The following is a 19,961-nucleotide window of genomic DNA, read 5'->3' on the forward strand; positions in this document are numbered from 1 at the left end:
TAAACTACTCGCCACGATGTAAATGGTGGATAGGATGACGGCAATCGAACATACGCATTAGCAGTAGTAAACAAACATGTAGCAACATGATGCAACTTCTTACACATTGCAGCATTGGTTCCTCAACTACAGTTGCAAAAAAGTATGTATTTAGGAAAAAACTAGAGAATGTGCACCAAGAAATACGAAATTCATAAGATAAGAACCACCCTAATACACATATCCCATGTTACTCTGTCCACCATAAGCACAACATGTATAATAAACGTAAATGTACATAAATATACCTTTATCATTGGCAGTGTTTTACTAGTTGAAGGTGCTCCTGCTACTTCATTTCTCATATATGTCCTCTGAATGGGGTTTACAGCTTTCTTCACAAAATAGTTTGAATACAGAGGCTGAACTGGATGCCCAGCATTCAAGTATAATTCATTAGAAACAAACTGAGATTCTTTTCTCATCTGATCTTGAATGTATTGTTGTTGCAACAGTTTCAAATAGCCCTGAAATTTAAGAAAAATAATTTCATAACAACAGAAAAAGAACACACAAACCAGCAAACCAGTTGAGTCACATTCTTGCAACTAGTCTAAAATATCACTGATAATGAGTTGTTAAATATGAAACACCACAACAGGTGTAAATGGTGCAAAATATGTCACAAATTTTGCGCAAGCAGTGTAAGAACATCTCAGTCACTATCAAAACACTACAGTTATATATCTTCATAACAAAGATTTTCATGGCCACTTTGATAAAAACAAAGTACTTTTCCTTGAGTCATCTTACAATGAACACTATTATCTAACACTATTATCCAAACTTAGGACTTTTGAAACAAAGTTCAGATTCATTTTGCAGTACAATCTATGCCGAAGGGGGGCACACACTATTTGGCACAGGTTTTTCAGCAGACTGACACTGAACTTTGTTTTGGAAGTTTTAGTCTGGTTCTGATAATGGCAGTAGCCAAATCATATTACAAGACAATATAATAAATAATTCATTATGTGATCTAGACAGAATTATTTTTACGAGGTCCATAACAACTCCAGACTCATTCCAGGTACTTATTTCCTTTATTAATATTATGATGACCGTGATTTTCAAAACTGGTACAGACAGTTTTAATCAGTAAACCAACTGGACTGGAAATAAAGTTAATAGCACGTATTTAGCAACTGGCAATTGCAGAATTCTAACCATTTGATGTCAAATATAAATAGAATATAATCGTCAATGTATCACAGATTACCAGTTTCTTCAAGTAACATTAGAAAAGCACAGTTACCTCATACTCAGTCCCTCCAACCATCTGGTTATTTGCGATTAGTGATGATATGTTGGAAATCACCGTATTGAGCCTCTCACTTATCTGTATCTCTGTTGACTGTGGATTCTAAAGGAGAAAAGAAAATCTTTTATCGGTAAAATGTACTGAAATCATGTAATATGATTACAAACTGAAAATTAATAGTTTATAAATTGCTGTGCATAATTTGTCAACAATAGCAACATTGTTCAGATGAATATAGCAATAATAAGAAAAATGATCTGTTAGTGAAAAGAATAATCATAACAACAATTAAATAAAAAATAGTAGAGAAACAGACACAAAAAGTGACAGCATATGACATTATTACAAGAAGAGGACTTTTCTGTATTTCATAGTAGGAATAATTTTTTGAGTTCAATAAACATTAGGTAATGAATGACTCATGTATAAAACTTTGTCCTTGTACCCAAATTGCAGATTAGAATCAGCATCACTAACTATTGATGAGAGGTTATCAGGGATAATTAGCCACATGAAAGACCCATCTCATAAACCTATCCATCACCTTGTTTTGCAATCCTGTCATGTCGTACACATTTTGTATTCTACAAGTGACCAGTACACCCCCGATCCTCTAAAGAATCGAACTCTCATATACAAATCAGCTTCAAAACTCTCATTGCTTTACAAATGAGTTAATGTGTTAAATACTTGGTGTTTAGCATATAAGTGAGAAAAAGTTTAGCAAAGGTTTGAAATTATGCTGTAAGTTTGTTGGAAGTCGGTAAGTACTCCCATTATGAAATACTGGATGAATAAAGTCTGAGTAATAGACACTCATTGTAAGCAAAACAAGTTTTTCACACATCTCAATGTTTATGATGTCATCATCTCCTTTGACTAGGCCGGACCTTATCAACAGTGTCGCTATAGAAATGAGGATTAGCGATCACAATGTCATTATAGCAACTACGGTTACAAAATTAATAAATCCGTCAAGAAGGCTAGGAGAGTGTTTCTACAAAACAGAGCAGATAAGCAGTTGTTAGCATCTAACTTAGACAGTGAACGGACATCATTTTGTTCCAGTTGAGATCGAAATAGAGGAGTTATAGGGAAAGTTTAAGGAGATGTAAATCGTGGTCTGGAGAGTTATGTGCCTAGAAAGTGGATAAATGCTGGAAAAAACTCACCGTGGTTTAATAACGAAATTCAGAGGATACTGATGAAACAGAGGCTGCAGCATTCTTAGTTCAGAAGAGAACACGCAAATGACAATAAGCAAAGCTTAGTAGAGAATCATGCGTCTGTGAAAAGATCCATGCACGAAGGATACAACCACCACCATTATACCTTAGTAAAAGATCTGACAGAGAACCTGAGAAAATTCTGTACTGTTCATATGCAGTGTCAGTGGTGTCCTGCTTGACAGTCAAGTCGTTTAAACATATGGGCAGAACGCCACAAAGCGATATGGAATGGAACGAGCATGTGAGAGCTGTGGTAGGGAAGCTGGCTCACTGCAACTGGAATTCAGAATGGCTCGGGAGCCTGAGTATTTACAGCCATCTGTCAGAGGTAATAACATTATATCTTGGCGAGGATGATCAAATGTGACCTTGTTATCCGGGTCTGTCAGTTATCTTCACCACACCTCACTGGCGCTTCCTGCAATGCCAGGGGGCCGAAAGGCGTTCTTGTGTAAGATGTATGTGTTGTTACAGCACCCTCCTGTGCTGCCAGAATGACATTGTGTTACCTTCACAGTGAGGTAATATGACTAAATTAGTGATTCAGACATCTCACTCAAACAATGTATGTCAATGGTCTGGGGTTTTGTGCCATATTATTTTCAGAACTGGCTTTCCTGTCTATATGTCATGTGGCGCTGTGCTCGATCCTGTCTTGGCTTGGCTAGGTGCTGACTGAGGAAACTTTGAAAATTTTTACATTCACTCAGTATATTTTTCTACGGCGCAACAGTACTTCTCTTTTATATACCTGCCCTTATTAAAAGCCCACATTTTTACCACTTAATAAAGTTTACTGACCTTGCAGAACTTACGTTCTGTATACTACATCTGAGTGCTACTTTCAATTTAAGTAGGGCATATTACGTACTGACAGAAATTCTGGATAACTTGTTTCCAATATTGGTACCCATCACTTGCTTCTTCCTAAATGACTGAGCACTTTGGTGTGGTCTGAATAGTTAGAAAATATGGTGCAACTATCTGATTTGAATTCCATGTGTTCAGTTGAGAAAAAGTTAAGTAATATGGTAATTTTACTGCAGATCCACAGACACAACACACTTATTCAATTCTAAATATGATGCTTACTAACCTCTCTCCGTAGCATATCACGTAACAGTTGAGTTGGTATTTGAAGCTGTCCCACCGATCCCTGGTGCATTCCCATGTTTTGGTTCATGAAGGCAAATGCCGCTGAACATGGAAAACACAACATTTATTTCCAGATAGGAGACATTTCATACATTACAATGTACAAATCAGTCACAATGATAAAATTTTAAGTAATATAACTAATTTTATACCTCGGTAAGTGTGCAAAGTTAAATTGATACTGTCAGTGGGAAATACTGCAATTTGTACAGCTTTCAAATCAAATAATGAGGAAATTTCCTGTGTAGGAGGGAGGTTATTTACATATATTGTCGCAGAAGAAGCAGAATAGCACAGTCGCCATAGTGTAGTGATTATGATACTAGACTGTTGCTTGGACGGTCGTGAGTTGAAAACTCCCCTGAACTGTAAAATTTTAATTTCTATATTCAGTTCGAGTACCTTCTAGAAGTATCCACAAATGGCAAGAATCATTGTACTAGAATGTTCTGTAGCTGTATATATACTGTATGTGTACTGGCCGGAGGCAGTTCGCTCCGCACTCTGGTATGTGCAAGTGCTGAATAAACCTGCGTTAAATAGAGTTAGTGTTCGTCATTCGTCTACTTTCACCTTCCTCTACGTGACAATATTACGTCATAGAGGAAACAGAGGGTTGTGTTTGTAGTTTTGCCACTGTGTATTGAATTATAAATACCAAAATAGAATAAGAGCTGACAGCAGCATCACTGGGAAATGAGTATTTCAAGTAGAAGGAAATTATTTTCTAAAAGTCACCCTCCATAGTTCAACATGGCTGACTGCCTATGCACTATGTGGCTGAACAAATCAATGGGATCTCCAGGCCAATAATGCAACACAAACATTCATATCATTTTGTTTCATTTTCTAAAAATTCTGTTGTTATTGAGCAAAAATCTAAAATCACTGCTACACTGCAGAAAAAAAATACCTGCTACAATGAGTAAATAATAAACACTGAAACTTTCAAGCTGATGCAAAAGAAACTAAAAATTGAAAGGACATCCCACACCAGAGAATATCATTCATGTTAAGCTGAAGAGCTTTCAAGAAATGTTACATCAAAACCATTTTTGAACGAAAAATTGAAGAAAGGGCAAAGACCACTGCATATAGTGGGCAAAGACAGTACAAGTAAGAAAACTGGGGCTTACAAAATATAGTCTACTTACTGAAGCTTCTACTCTGCACAGATAGGAACAGTACTTTGCACGAGACATAATGCCTACACAACAGGTAATTAACATGTGACAAGTCTTCTATTGAAGAACTGCAACAAGTCTGCTGTTGCAAGTGACCTACATGAACCAGAAGACAAAAGTGTATGATATGCAAAATGCCCTGACTGTTCTACACACACAACTGGAAAGGTTGATTGGTTGGGATTAAGGGAATAAACATTGCAGTCAACAGCCCGTCAGTCAATAGGTTAGTTAATCTTGTGTTAATTTGGGAGGGGGGGGGGGGGGGGGGTAAAAAAAAAACCACACTGATGAACCACAAAGAAATTGTCCGAATGGGGCATAAGTCGGTACATGTGATGTACATGTACGACAAATAGGTGAACAAAGTTTCAGAAAAAAGGGATGATTTATTCAAGAGAAAGATCTTCACAAATTAATGTGTTGGTACACCTCTGACTGTTATGCAAGCAGTTATTTGACTTGGCACTGATTAGAGTTCTCAGATGTTCTCCTGAGGGCTACCGTGTCAAATTCTATTCAACTGGCACATTAGATCATCAAAATTTCGGTAGGGTTTAAGGGCGCTCAACTGCTGAGGTCATTAGCGCCCAGTCACTGGTGTTAGAGCACATGGAATCTGCTAAAACTCAAGGGGATGGGGGGACACCAGAAGGACCTGACAAAGATGAAGATAAAAGAAGTAAAGAGGTTAGATGACTTTGGACAAACCAGTCAAAGTTATAAAACGCAGAATACGAGCAGCTGCTCGAGCGTCATCAGCTAAAACATCCGGTAAAGTAGATGGCAGGGACAGGATAACATGAAATTGACTAAAACGGGGACACGACAATAAAACATGGCACACTGTTAATGCCTGACCACAAGGGCACTGCGGGGCTGGGTCACCGGAGAGCAGGTAGCGGTGGCTAAACCGGCAATGCCCAATCCGCAACCTGGTCAGAAGGACCTCCTCGCGCCGAGATGGTCGGGAGGATGTTGTCCAAGCAGTTGGGAGCGGTTTTACTGCCCGGAGCTTGTTTCCTTGGAGGGATGACCAAGCATCCCACCACGACGACACAAGCCTCTTACATACATCCCCACGAATGTCAGATGACGGGACACAATGGGAGGCTGGCCGAGGCAGGAGGACTGCAGCCTTGGCTGCAGCATCCGCAGCCTCATTCCCAGGCACTCCTACATGTCCGGGAACCCAGAGAAAGCTGACAGAACCACAATTATCAGCAAAAGAATGGAGGGACTGCTGTATCCGTTGAATCAAGGGATGGACCGGATAGGGAGCTCCAATGCTCTGAAGAGCACTGAGTGAGTCAGAGCAGAGTACATACGATGAATGGCGGTGACGGCGGGCATACTGAACGGCCTGATGGAGAGCAAAAAGCTCGGCCGTAAAGCTGGAACATTGGTCGAGGAGCTGGTATTTAAAGGTGGCGGCCCCGACGACAAAGGCACAGCCGACACCATCGTCAGTTTTGGAGCCATCGGTGTAAATAAAGGTGTGACCTGCAAGTCGAGCACGAAGTTCGACAAACCGTGAGCAATACACTGCAGCCGGAGTACCCTCATTCGGGAGTGAGCTGAGATCGAGATAAATAGGAACCGGAGCCTGGAGCCAAGGTGGTGTCGGGCTCTCACCCTCTCTGAAGGTGGTAGGGAGGGCAAAATCCAATTGTCGAAGCAGGCGACGGAAGCGGACTCCGGGGGGGCAGCAGGGCAGACACATACAACCCGTACTGACGGTCGAGAGAATCGGCGAAGAAGGACTCGTAAGACGGGTGGTCGGGCATAGCCAACAGCCGGCAGGCATACCGACACAGCAGTACGTCGCGCCGGTAGGTCAATGGTAACTCGGCAGCTTCAGCATAAAGACTCTCCACAGGACTAGTGTAGAAGGCTCCGGTCGCAAGACGTATCCCCCGATGGTGGATGGAGTTGAGCCGGCGTAAGAGGGACGGCCGAGCGGACGAGTAGACGAAGCTCCCATAATCCAGCTTCGATCGGACTATGGATCGATACAAGCGAAGCAGGACAGTGCGATCTGCTCCCCAAGATGAACCGCTAAGAACTCTGAGGACATTAAGGGAATGTGTACAACGGGCCGCCAAATAAGAGACATGTGGAGACCAACACAGTTTCCTGTCCAACGTGAGCCCTAGAAACTTAGTTGTGTCCACGAATGGGAGAACAACGGGACCGAGATGTAAGGATGGCGGAAGGAACGCTTTATATCGCCAAAAGTTGATACAAACTGTCTTCTCTTCAGAGAACCGGAAGCCATTTGCCACGCTCCATGAGTAGAGGCTGTCTAGACAACGCTGAAGGCAGCGCTCCAGGAGGCACGTTCTCTGGGCACTGCAGTAGATCGCGAAGTCATCGACAAAGAGAGAGCCTGAGACATTAGGTGGAATGCAATCCATAATTGGATTGATCGCGATGGCAAAAAGGGCTACGCTCAAGACGGAGCCCTGAGGTACTCCGTTCTCCTGGAGGAAGACGTCAGACAATACGGAACCCACACGTACCCTAAACTTTCGATCCGTTAAAAAGGAATCAATAAAAAGGGGCAGGCGACCGCGTAGGCCCCACCTGTGCATAGTGCGGAGGATACCTCCTCTCCAACAGGTATCATAAGCCTTCTCCAAGTCGAAGAACACGGCTACCGTTTGGCGCCTTCGCAAAAAGTTGTTCATGATGAATGTCGACAAGGTCACAAGGTGGTCAACAGCGGAGCGGCGGCGACGAAAGCCGCATTGGACATTAGTAAGTAGTCGTCGAGATTCAAGAATCCAGACTAACCGAGCATTAACCATGAGCTCCATCACCTTACAGACACAGCTTGTAAGAGAAATGGGGCGGTAACTAGAAGGAAGGTGTCTATCCTTCCCGGGTTTGGGTATAGGAACAACAACGGAGTCACGCCAACGCAAGGGGACTTGACCTTCGGTCCAGACGCGATTGTAGGTACGAAGAAGGAAGCTTTTGCCCGCCGGAGAAAGGTGTGCCAGCATCTGAACGTGAATGGCATCTGGCCCCGGAGCAGAGGACCGGGACAGTGCAAGCACACGTTCGAGTTCCCGCATAGTAAAGGGGGCATTATAAGTTTCCAGATTCAGCGAGTGGAAGGAAGGTCGCCGAGCCTCTTCTGCCTCTTTCCTGGGAAGGAATGCAGGATGGTAATGGGCAGAGCTTGAAACCTCCGCGAAAAAGCGGCCGAAGGCGTTGGAGACAGCCACAGGATCAACAAGGACCTCATTACCTGAGGTCAGGCCAGGTACCGAGGAGTGGGCCTTAATGCCCGACAGCCGGCACAGGCCACCCCAAACGACAGAAGAGGGAGTAAAACTGTTAAAGGAGCTGGTGAAAGAGGCCCAACAAGCTTTTTTGCTGTCTTTGATGACTCTACGGCATTGCGCTCGGAGTCGTTTGTATTCAATACAATTCGCCAACTTAGGATGGCGGCGAAAGGTGTGTAAAGCACGTCGTCAAGCACGGATAGCGTCCCTACAAGCCTCGTTCCACCAGGGGACGGAAACGCGACGTGAAGAAGAAGTAGTACGAGGAATGGAACGTTCGGCAGCATTGATGATAACAGCCGTGAGGTATTCGACCTGACTGTCACAACTGGGAAAATCGTGGTCCGGAAAGGTCGCCAGGGAGGAGTAAAGTCCCCAGTCAGCTTTCAGTATGTTCCAGCTCGAAGGACGTGGGGATGGGGTGTGGTGCAGGAGACGAACGACACAGGGGAAGTGGTCGCTCGAATAGGTGTCAGAAAGGACATACCACTCGAACCGACGGGCAAGAGTGGTAGAACAGATCGAGAGGTCCAAGTGGGAGTAGGTATGAGTAGAGTCCGAGAGGAAAGTTGGGGCGCCGGTATTGAGGCAGACAAGATTGAGATGGTTGAAGACATCCGCCGAGAGTGAGCCTCTTGGACAGGACGCAGGAGAGCCCCAAAGGGGATGATGGGCATTGAAGTCGCCAAACAATAAAAACGGCGGGGGAAGCTGAACGATCAGGTGCATCATGTCAGCCCGACTAACAGCAGATGACGGTGGAGTGTATATGGTACAAACTGAAAAAGTGAAAGCAGAAAGAGTAATGCGGACAGCTATTGCTTGGAGTGGGGTGGTCAATGGGATGGGATGGTAATAAACATCGTCCCGAACGAGCAACATGACCCCACCATGAGCTGGGATACCGTCCACAGGGGTGAGGTCATACCGCTCCGAGGTATAGTGGGTAAAGGCAATACGATCAGTCAGGCGCAACTTGGTTTCCTGGAGACCAAGGACAAGCGGACAGTGCAGGCGGAGGAGCAGTTGTAATTCCTCCCGATTAGATTGAATACCTCTTATGTTCCAATGAAACAACGCCATCGCTAGTCAAAAGGTTGGGGGAATGAGACGGGGGAAGAGCTGGTCACCTCGATGGCCGCGGAGGGCCAGGTTGCGAGGGAACTACGCTACAACCGACGGGAGGCGGATCCGGTTCCATCGACTCGTCGCCAGCTGTGGCCGCTGTCCCTGGTTGTGTAGGACGGGCCGCATCATTTGCCGACGAAAGGCCGGCGGAGCGCCTGGCAGCAGAGCGTCCCGGCGAAACTGAGGACGGCCGGGAGCAGCGACTCACGGGTGGAGCGTCAGACGAAACGCACCGGGGTGGAGAGGGGGATAGAGACTTCTTCTTGGAGGCCTTCTTGGAAGGCCGAGGAGGCACAGGGATGGTGGGCTGGACCCGAAGAAGGTCCTCACGCGCGGGGTCCGTTTTGGAACGCCAGACCTCGGAAGCTGGGGTCCGGAACGTTTCCCCGATGGACGCCTGAGAAGAGGATCGCTTCTCAGGTGGCGTGGGGGGAGGAGGAGGAGGAAGAGTGGCCCCTGGGGCAGAGGGGGTGGGGGCCACAGGGGAGGAGGATTTGGAAGGGAGGGATTTGGGAGGCGGAGGCAGAGCCCCCTGATGGGCGGAGGAGGCGGAGGGGGGACAGGATAGGGGTGAGGATACTGCGGAAGGAGTGGACACAACTGAGGCAAACGAAGTGGTTAACGGCACGGGATGGAGGCGGTCGTACTTCTTCCTGGCCTCAGAATAAGAGAGCCGATCCAAAGTTTTGATTTCTTGTATTTTCTTCTCCTTCTGATATGCGGGGCAGTCTGAGGATCTAGGCGAATGGACGCCAGGACAATTAACGCACCGAGGTGGTGGGGTACATGTATGTTCCTCACGAAGAGGACGTCCACAATCGCCACAAAGGGGCTCAGCCTCACACCGTGACGACATGTGCCCAAAGCGCAAACACCTAAAACAGCGCATAGGAGGCGGGACGTAAGGTCGCACGTCACACCGGTAGCACATCACCTTTACCTTCTCCGGGAGAACGTCCCCCTCGAAGGCGAGGATAAAGGCCCCGGTGTCGATGCGACGGTCTTTGGGGCAGCGCTGGACTCGCCGGACGAAATGCATGCCTCGGCGCTCCAGGTTGGCCCTGAGCTCCTCATCAGATTGTAGCAGGAGGTCACGATGAAAAATAACCCCCTGCGTCCTATTTAGTGCCAGATGTGGGACAATGGACACTGGGATGTCCCCTAGGCGGTCGCACGCCTGCAGCGCCGCCGACTGTGTGGCGGAGGTGGTCTTGATAAGAACAGACCCTGAACGCATCTTGCTGAGAGCCTCGATTTCCCCGAAGACGTCCTCAATGTGCTGAACAAAGAACATGGGCTTGGAGGTGGCGAACGTCCCCCCATCGGTTCGAGAACAGACCAAATAGCGGGGGAAGTACTTCGCCCCAAGCCGGCGGGCCTGTCCCTCCTCCCATGGAGTGGCCAAGGGGGAAAGGGCAGGAGCACCAGAACTAGAAACGGTACCTTTTCTTTTGAAAGACTCGGCCGCAGAGCGACCTGATACATGTTGACGTTTCATCTGCGAAACGTCCGCCCCGATACCACCCACTCCGACCAGGGGCTCTCCCCACGGGCGCCACCCAGCCGCAGCAAGGGCCACCTGGCAGGATGACCATTGCCGGGAGTCCTGATGCCCCAAGGAGACGGGCATCTACTCCTTGGCCGACGTGGGGAGGGTGCAGCTCAGGTATCGGCAGTACGATCCCTGTGTTGTCAGGGGGCTACAACCTAGAGGGTACATGACGACCCCACCACAACGGGCTGGCTACCGTGCTGGATTTCTGGTGCCATGGAAAGTCCATCATGATCGCTTGTGCAGATGGAGATGCACTATGGGCGTAACTTGGACAACCCATCAGGCGTTTAGGCCCAGTTTGAGGAATAGTGGGTATGGTTACAACGCCGTTACAATGCTGAGTGCCAAGGTCTTAGTGCACTTAGGACCAGTGGTACACCATGTAAGGTGTCCTTCCCCAAAAGGCTCGTACTTCTGTAGAATTTTGAAAAATGGAGGTCAAACCCCAAGGGGGACCATTACATGGAAGGCCGAAACGGTTGAAACTCCTTTTAGTCGCCTCTTACGACAGGCAGGAATACCTCGGGCCTATTCTTACCCCGGACCCGCAGGGGGGATGGTTGGAGGGCCCTGCCCATAATGCTCCAAACGTTCTCAATTGGAGAGAGATTCAGGCCAAGGTAGAATTTGGCAAGCACGAAGACAAGCAGCAGAAACTCTCACTGTGTACGGGTGGGCATTATCTTGCTGAAATGTAGGCCAGGACAGCTTGTCATGAATAGCAACAAAATGGGGCGTAGAACAACATTAACATACTGCTGTGCTGAAAGGATGCTTCACATGACAACCAAACGAGGTCTGCTATGAAATGAAATGGTACCCCCAGAAAATTGTTGCTGGTCGTCGAGCCATATGATGGGTGACAGTTAGGTTGGTATACCACAGCTGTACAGGGTGTCAGCAGGCATGTTTTTGCTGGTCATCAGGACACAGTTCGAAGTGGGACTCATCATGGAAGACAATTCTATTCCAGTGACTGAAACTCCAGGCCGCATGTGCCCAACATCACTGAAATTGGCTTGTTGATGTACAGATGTCAATGGTAGTTGGCACAAGGGGTACCGTGAGCTCAGCCCCCTTTGTATGAGCCGCCTATTAATCGTCCTTGTGGTCACTGAAGCACCAGTTGCAAATTGGATTGATGATGTTGATGAATCTGGTGCCTTGAATGCCTCTCTGATGACTGCTCAGTCCTCAAGTTCTATTGTCTCTCTAGGTCATCCGCTGCCTTCTTGATGCTGCGTCTGGCCAAGATTCACCCAATCCTTCCAACTCATTGAATATCACCATCACTTCTATCTAAATGTCGAGTGATTACTCCAACCAGCTTCTTTGAGCCTGACTGCACATCCTCTCTCAAATGCTGGCACATATGGATGTTGTTCATTCACCTGTCTACAAGGTACAGTTACTGCCGAACTAAGTACTCCAAATGAAATTAGCAATGACTGTATGCCCTGGTATCGACATGTCCTCAATACACTATCCTTGGCCCGCCACATGGTGAAATTACACTGCAGTGTCCTGCTTTCATTCACTGGGTGCCAAAGTTTACAATTTTGCATTTTCTGTCAACACTTGTATGAAAATCAATTTGTGACCAATTTGTGTAACTCCTTAGTGATTCGTCTTTTTTTTAATGTAGGCGCGGTAAAATAAGGACACTAAGAGCAATATTGATGTCAGAGCCAAGAAATAATTTAAGGAAGAGTTAAAGTATATGGATTGGTCCAGTACGTAGCTCAGAGCAGATGAGTGCTCTCCCAGGTCTCACTTGTGAGGAAACTCCACTGGCATCTGATCACTGTCAACCCAATTAAGGCTGAAGACAGTTACAGTGTAAAGAATCCCTGTTAGCCAAGAGGTTTGCACGACAATAATACAAGAAGGTGAGAGAAATAATCAGGTCAACAGATGGGTGGGGCCAGGTGAGTGTACCATGGGACTCTGCACATGGCAGTGGCCATTGCTTCCACAGCACCCCGTCATTCCCATCCATACAGACAAAGTGTTAAAGTGAAAAAAGCACTCACTATTCATTCAAGTGCTAACGGTACAACAGAAAAAGGACATTGCAGGAAAAAGATGCTAACCACATCTAACAAAAATTATAACAGAATATAAGAGGAATGACCAAGACAGCTGGCAAAGGAGGTAGGGTTGACCAAGAACCAGCATGGGGCATGAGACGCCCCAATCCAAACTACCCTGTCTTCTCTACCACCATGCAGCAATAGTCTACTTGACAGCACAGACTTTATTAAAGGAGGCAGTACTCACTATAAGTTGCTTCATCTCTGAGTGAGAAGAGGTTATCACCATAGTGAGTGTTGGATGAATAATCGCTTCTCTGGGTCAGCCATTTCATTCTCTGAGATACCCATATGACTTGGGATCCAGAGAGAGGCAGCTTATCAGACAGCATGACTCAAGTCATAGGAAACTCATAAATGGTAGATATCACAGGGTAACAAGAGTAAAAGAGCAACACTGATCAATAACCTAGAGGCTGCTCAATGAGCCAATACAAATTAAAATGCAGTCAAGGGAGGCCTGTTGAATAAAATGTAGGGCTCTGTTAACAACTATCAGCTCTGCCATAAAACACTACATGCTGCCAGCAATAAATGTTGTTCCAAACACGAGGGAGTTTGAAAAGCATATCCCGCTTATCCATGGTTTTAGAGCTGTTGGTGAAAATTATAGTAGCACCCTCATGCTCTTGAAGAACTGAGACATACAGAAGACAACATGTCATGGGGATGACTGAAACTTTAGATTCTTGAAATAGATCAGTCCTAATTCGTGGTCTGTGTACTAAGCAAAGAGGTCTGCATGGGAAAACATGGGCAAGAAGTTACGCAGAGATCCCAGCAGAGGGCCTACAGCTGCACTGTAACTGATAATCCCACTAGAGGGCAGGTGTCAGTGTGTCAATGGGCCTTGCACATGATACGCTGGATGATTAGGAAACTGTCAGGTGGTGATTACATAAGTGAGCAAGAGTGGGTATCACAACAACTGAATAGGGACGTTCCCCATTTCTGCAAGGACTCTATCTATGGGACTAGTCTGGAAGTTACCAATGGCCAGGCTTATTCCAAGATTATGGATGGAGTCCAATAATTTCAAACCTGAAGGTGCTCGAATGGCTCTGAGAACTATGGGACTTAACATCTGAGGTCATCAGTCCCAAACTTGAAGGTGCCCTGAGATATAAACCTGCCAGCTGTGGTCCAATCGGGACAAGACTAGTGCCTGGTAAATATGTAGGAGAGTAGTGATATCACATCCCTAGAGGTACAAGCAAGGAAGCAGAGTGTTAAATTTTGCATGCAACTGTTGTCTAGGTGACACATTTGGGGCAGCCGTACCAGCTTTTTATTGAAGATGAGTGGCAAAAATTAGGACTGTGCAACAACGTCCAAGTGATGGGTACCCATGAAGAGTTCTGGTTCAGGGATGGACTGTGACACAAAAGTACAAATGCATGACTCACATATTTATTGGAGAGAATTGAAAGCCATGGGAAAGCATCCTAGTTGAGGCCCTTTGATTGGAACCTCAGAGCTGATGTTCCATCAAGGCTACAGACTGCGAGCTACACCAAATGCATAAGTGTCAACACACCAGTATGTGGGTGACTTGTGGTGCAACAGAGGTCACTAGCCCATTGATGGCTATGAGGAATAGTGTAACACTCAGTACGGAGCCATGTAGGACACCCTTCTCTTGGACCTATGAGCAGCTGAGTGCTGTACCAATTCCAACCCGATGCAACCAGTGGGATAAAAACCGATGAATGAAAATCGGTAAGCAGCACCGAAAGCCTGAGTCATGGAGGGTAAGTAAAGTGTGATGGCACTAAGCAATGTCATATGTCTTATATAGGTCAAGGAAGGCTGCAATGAATGTTGGTGTTTAGAAAAAGCCCTTTACACTGGTCTTTCTGACCTAACCACATGGGCAATTGTGGATCATACCTCCCAGGAACCGCACTGATAGGAGAACAAGAGGATCCTGGATTTGAAACCCTTCATAATCACTGGGCTACCACACTCTGAAAAAGCTAGCAGAGAGTATTGGTATGGCTAAAAGTTTGGCAGCTGGTGATGGGCATTCACTTTTCTATCTGTTTTAAGGATGGGACAGTGATACTATTTCGCCATTAAGAAGAGGAAACATGTCCTAGCGAAATACGATTGAAGACCCTGAGGAGATGGGTGTCTTTGAGCAACACACAGATAGTAGATCATCTGATTATAAATCAAATCAAGAGCCTGAAGCAGTATTTTGCGTCGAGTCTGAAGCAGTCCCCAGTCAGGGTGTTTAGTAAGAATTAATGCACTGAGAGATATACCGCCACAAAGGAGGAGGGCAGTTGTTGAACTTGTGTGTTCCAGTAGACTACATACAGAGCTTGTCCCGCACCAGGGATTGGTTGGTTTGTGGGATCGAAGGGACCAGACTACTAGGGCCATCGGTCCCTTTTTCCACCAACTTTAAACACCTTCAAAGAATAAAAACAAACAATGGAGATGACAAAAGATGACACAGGACAAGAAAGACACAGACAGACCAGGAAAAAGGAATTAAAATCACACCGTATGGGCAGGGGCACTACAAATGTAGTGTGTGGACATTAAGTTGGGAATGTGGGTCTCACGGGGAGTGTGCATGGGATAAATCCCTACAGTCACACTATCCTCTGGGCCCTCAGTGGTTCAGATGGATAGAGCATCTGCTATGTAAGTAGGAGATCCTGGGTTTGAGTCCCAGTCGGGGCACACATTTTCAACTGTCCCCGTGGATGTATATCAATGCCTGTCGACAGCATAGGGTCTTGATTTAATTATCATTACAAATGGTGATCACTGGAGTCATCTGTACTCGCATTGTTACTGCTTCCAACGTGGAATGGATCAGAATCCACTCACTAGCAACACCTGTGCAAACCAATGTACAGACTCCTCCAGATGCTTTCTTAGGGTCAGTACAGTTCCGACAAACAGAGAAAAAGGGGGGTGAGGTGGGGGAGGGGGGTGAGTTTATCAGAAAAAAGGGGGAGAGATGGGAGGGAAGCATCAATTTTGTTGTTGAAATTTAGCACATATAGGAGACATGTGGTCTAGGGGGAGTGTCTTTGATTAATAATCAAAACATCCCTGGTCCCGGGTTTGAAACACGCCACCGCTAAAACTTTGATTAATAATCAGCATTTGTGGCCGAAGACTTCTGGCATAAGAAGTAAACCTCATTCAGCCAATGCCCCGGCAAAGAGGGTGGAGGAGCAGACAGAGGTTCAGCTCACACTTGTCCTTGGGGTAGGACATTTCCCCTGAAGGCAGAAGAATAAGCAAAGATCAATCATATGAGGATGCAGAAGGCAATGGAAACTACTGCATTAAAGACACACAACATGTATCCACAGGACATGTGGCCTGTAATTGAAAAATGGTCATGATGATCTCTCCATTGGCAAAATATTCTGGAATAATCCCTCATTCGGATTACTGAGAGGAGACTGCCAAATGGAAGGTGACCATCAGAAAAAGACTGAATAACCAATAAAAGGATAACGTTATACAAGTCGGCGCGTGGAATTTCAGAAGCTTGAACATGGTAGGGAAGCTACAAAATCTGCAAAGGGAAATGCAAAACCTCAATCTAGATATAGAAGGGTCAGTGAAGTGAAATGGAAAGAAGACAAGGATTTCTGGTCAGATGAGTATAGGGTAATATCAACAGCAGCAGAAAATGATAAAATGGGAGCACAATTAATTATGAATATGAAGGTAGGGCAGAGAGTGTGTTACTGTAAACAGTTTAGTGACAGTGTTGTTCTTATCAGAATCGACAGCAAACCAACACTGACAACAACAGTTCAGGTACACGAACCAACATTGCAAGCTGATGATGATGAGACAGAGAAAGTATATAGGGATATTGAAAGGGTAATACAGTGTGTAAAGGGAGATGAACATCTAATAGTCGTGCAGAACTGTAATGCGGTTGTAAGGGAAGGAGTAGAAGAAAAGATTACAGGAGAACATGGGCTTGGGACAAGGAAAGAAAGAGGAGAAAGACTAATTGAGTTCTGTGATAAATTTCAGCAAGTAATACTTAACACACTATTCATGAATCACAAGAGAAGGTGGTGTACTTGGAAAAGTCTGGGTGATATGGGAAGATTTCAGTTAGAGTACATCAGGGTCACACAAAGATTATGAAACCAGATACTGGATTGTAAGGCGTACCCAGGAGCAGATGTGGACTCAGATCACAATGTAGTAGTGATGGCGAGTAGGCTGAAGTTTAAGGGATTAGTCAACAAGAATCAATATGCAAAGAAATGGGATACAGAGGTACTAAGGAATGATGAGATACGCTTGAAGTTCTCTAAGGCTGTAGATACAACAATAAGGAATAGCTCAGTAGGGAGCACAGTTGAAAAAACTGGACATCTCTAAAATGGGCAATCACAAAAATTGGAAAGAAAAACAAAGCACAAAGAAGGAAACTGCAAAGGAACAATAGATAACAAAAGAAATACTTCAGTTGATCAATAAAAGACGGAAGTACAAAAATGTTCAGGGAAATTCAGGAATAAAGAAATACAGGTTGCTGAGGGTTGAAATAAATAAGAAGTGCAGGCAAGCTATGACAAAACGGCTGCATGAAAAACATGAAGAAATTGAAAAAGGTACAATTGTTGGAAGGACTTACTCAGTGTACAGGAAAGTCAAAATAACCTTTGGTGAAATGAAAAGTAAGAGTGGCAACATTAAGAGTGCAATGGAAATTACACTGTTAGATGCAGAGGAGAGAGCGGATAGGTGGAGAGAGTACAGTGAAGGCCTCTAAGAGGGGGAAGATGTGTCTGATGTGACAGGAGAAGAAACATGAGCCGATTTAGAAGAGATAGGAGAACCAGTATTAGAATCTGAATTTAAGAGAGGTTTGGAGGACTTAAGATCAAGTAAGGTAGAAGGGATGGACAACATTCCACCAGAACTGCTAAAATCACTGGGGGAAGTGCCAACAAAATGACTATTCAAGTTAGTGTGCAGAACATATGAGTCTGGCGACATACCATCTGACTTCCGGAAAAATATCATCCACACAATTCCGAAGACTGTAAGAGCTGACAAGTACGAGATTTATCACACAATCTGCTTAACAGCTCAATCATCCAAGATGGTGATGAGAATAATATACAGAAGAATGGAAAAGAAAATTGAGGATGTGTTAGGTGATGATCAGTTTGGGTTTACAAAAGGTAAAGGCCCCAGGGAGGCAATTCTGACATTGGGGTTGATAACGGAAGCAAGACTAAAGAAAAATCAAGATACGTTTGTAGGATATGTCGACCTGGAAAAAGTGTTTGACAATGTAAAATGGTCCAAAATGTTCAAAATTCTGAGGGAAATAGGACTATGCTATAGGGAGGGGTGGGTAATATAAATATGTACAAGAGCCAAGAGGAAATAATGAGAGTGGACAACCAAGAACAAAGAGCTCGGATTAAAAAGGGTGTAAGACAGGGATGTAGTCTTTCACCCCTCCTGTTCGATCTGTACGTTGAAGAAGCAATAACGGAAATAATAAAAATGGTTCACGAGTGGAATTAAAATTCAGGGTGAAAGAATATCAATAATAAGATTTGCTGATAACACTGCTATCCACAGTGAAAGTGAAGAAGAAAGAAGAATTACATGATATGTTGAATGAAATGAACTGTGTAATCAGTGCAGAATATAGATTGAGAGTAAATCAAAGAAAGACACAGTAATGAGAAGTAGCAGAAATGAGATCGGAGAGAAACTTAACAACAGGATTGATGAAACTTCCTGGCAGATTAAGACTGTGTGCCGGACCGAGACTTGAACTCAGGACCTTTGCCTTTTGCGGGCAAGTGCTCTACCAACTGAGTTACCCAAGCACGACTCACGCCCCGTCCTCACAGCTTTACTTCCGCCAGTACCTCGCCTCCTACCTTCCAAACTTTACAGAAGCTCTCCCACGAACCTTGCAGAACTAGCACTCCTGAAAGAAAGAATATTGCGGAAACATGGCTTAGCCACAGCCTGGGAAATGTTTCCAAAATGAGATTTTCACTCCGCTGCAGAGTGAAAATCTCATTCTGGAAACAGGATTGATGGTCACAAAGTAGATGAAGTTGAAGAATTCTACAACCCAAGCAGTAAAATTACCAATGATGGATGGAGCAAGGAGACGTCAAAAGCAGACTAGCGCTGCAAAAAGGGCACTCCGGGCCAAGAGAAATCTACTAGGGCCTTAATCTGAGGAAGAAATTTTTGAGACTGTGCATTTGGGGCACAGCATTATATGGTAGTGAAACATGGACTGCGGGAAAAAAATCAAAGCATTTGACATGTGGTGCTACAGACGAATGGTGAAAATTAGGTGGACTGATAAGATAAGGAATGAGGTAGTTCTGTGCAGAACTGGGGACGAAAAGAATATGTGGAAAACACAGACATGGAGAAGGGCCAGAATAATAGGACACCTGTTATGACATCATGGAATGACTTCCATGGTACTAGAGGGAGACGTAGAGGGCATAAACTGTAGAGGTAGACAGAGATTGGAATACCTCCAGTGAATAATTGAGGACGTACGTTGCAAGTGCTATTCTGAAAATCAGTCCCAATGAGAGATATGCTCTAATTTAATGAACATGTCGATCCACAGGTAGGTTTCTAGATTAAGGTTACTGCTCTAGTTTAACAACTGTGTCAGTTGCCTTATGAGTTTCTAGATTAAGGTTATGGCTACATGATTTTGTTCACTTTTATGATGAGATTTTGCTGGACTGATTTATTAAACAAGGAGATCCAGTAAGAGACTGTACTGTTCTCTACATCAAAATTGTACGAGTTTTGTGTAAAGGGAATTTGTAATATTGGGAGTAATTTTCTAAGGGTGATTAACTTAACTATCTTACAATATCATGAAAAGGATAGTTGTTACTCACCATACAGGGTGATTCAAAAAGAATACCACAACTTTAAAAATGTGTATTTAATGAAAGAAACATAATATAACCTTCTGTTATACATCATTACAAAGAGTATTTAAAAAGGTTTTTTTTCA

The 19,961-nt window shown here is 44.8% G+C and overlaps 1 protein-coding gene across 1 annotated transcript in view; it reads right to left on the bottom strand.

The window, feature by feature from the left end:
* The window catches only part of LOC124605988 (transcriptional regulator ATRX homolog), a 493,634-nt gene that overhangs the window by 38,038 nt on the left and 435,635 nt on the right, over positions 1 to 19,961 (bottom strand). Inside the window, exons 32-34 of the mRNA XM_047137952.1 lie at positions 3,626 to 3,726; positions 1,295 to 1,402; positions 288 to 506 (exon numbers count right to left, since the gene is read on the bottom strand). Of these exons, the coding sequence (XP_046993908.1) occupies positions 288 to 506; positions 1,295 to 1,402; positions 3,626 to 3,726 (428 nt within the window). The remainder of the gene's footprint in view (positions 1 to 287; positions 507 to 1,294; positions 1,403 to 3,625; positions 3,727 to 19,961) is intronic.

This window comes from Schistocerca americana, chromosome 3 (assembly GCF_021461395.2).
Source record: "Schistocerca americana isolate TAMUIC-IGC-003095 chromosome 3, iqSchAmer2.1, whole genome shotgun sequence".
Lineage (NCBI taxonomy): Eukaryota > Metazoa > Arthropoda > Insecta > Orthoptera > Acrididae > Schistocerca > Schistocerca americana.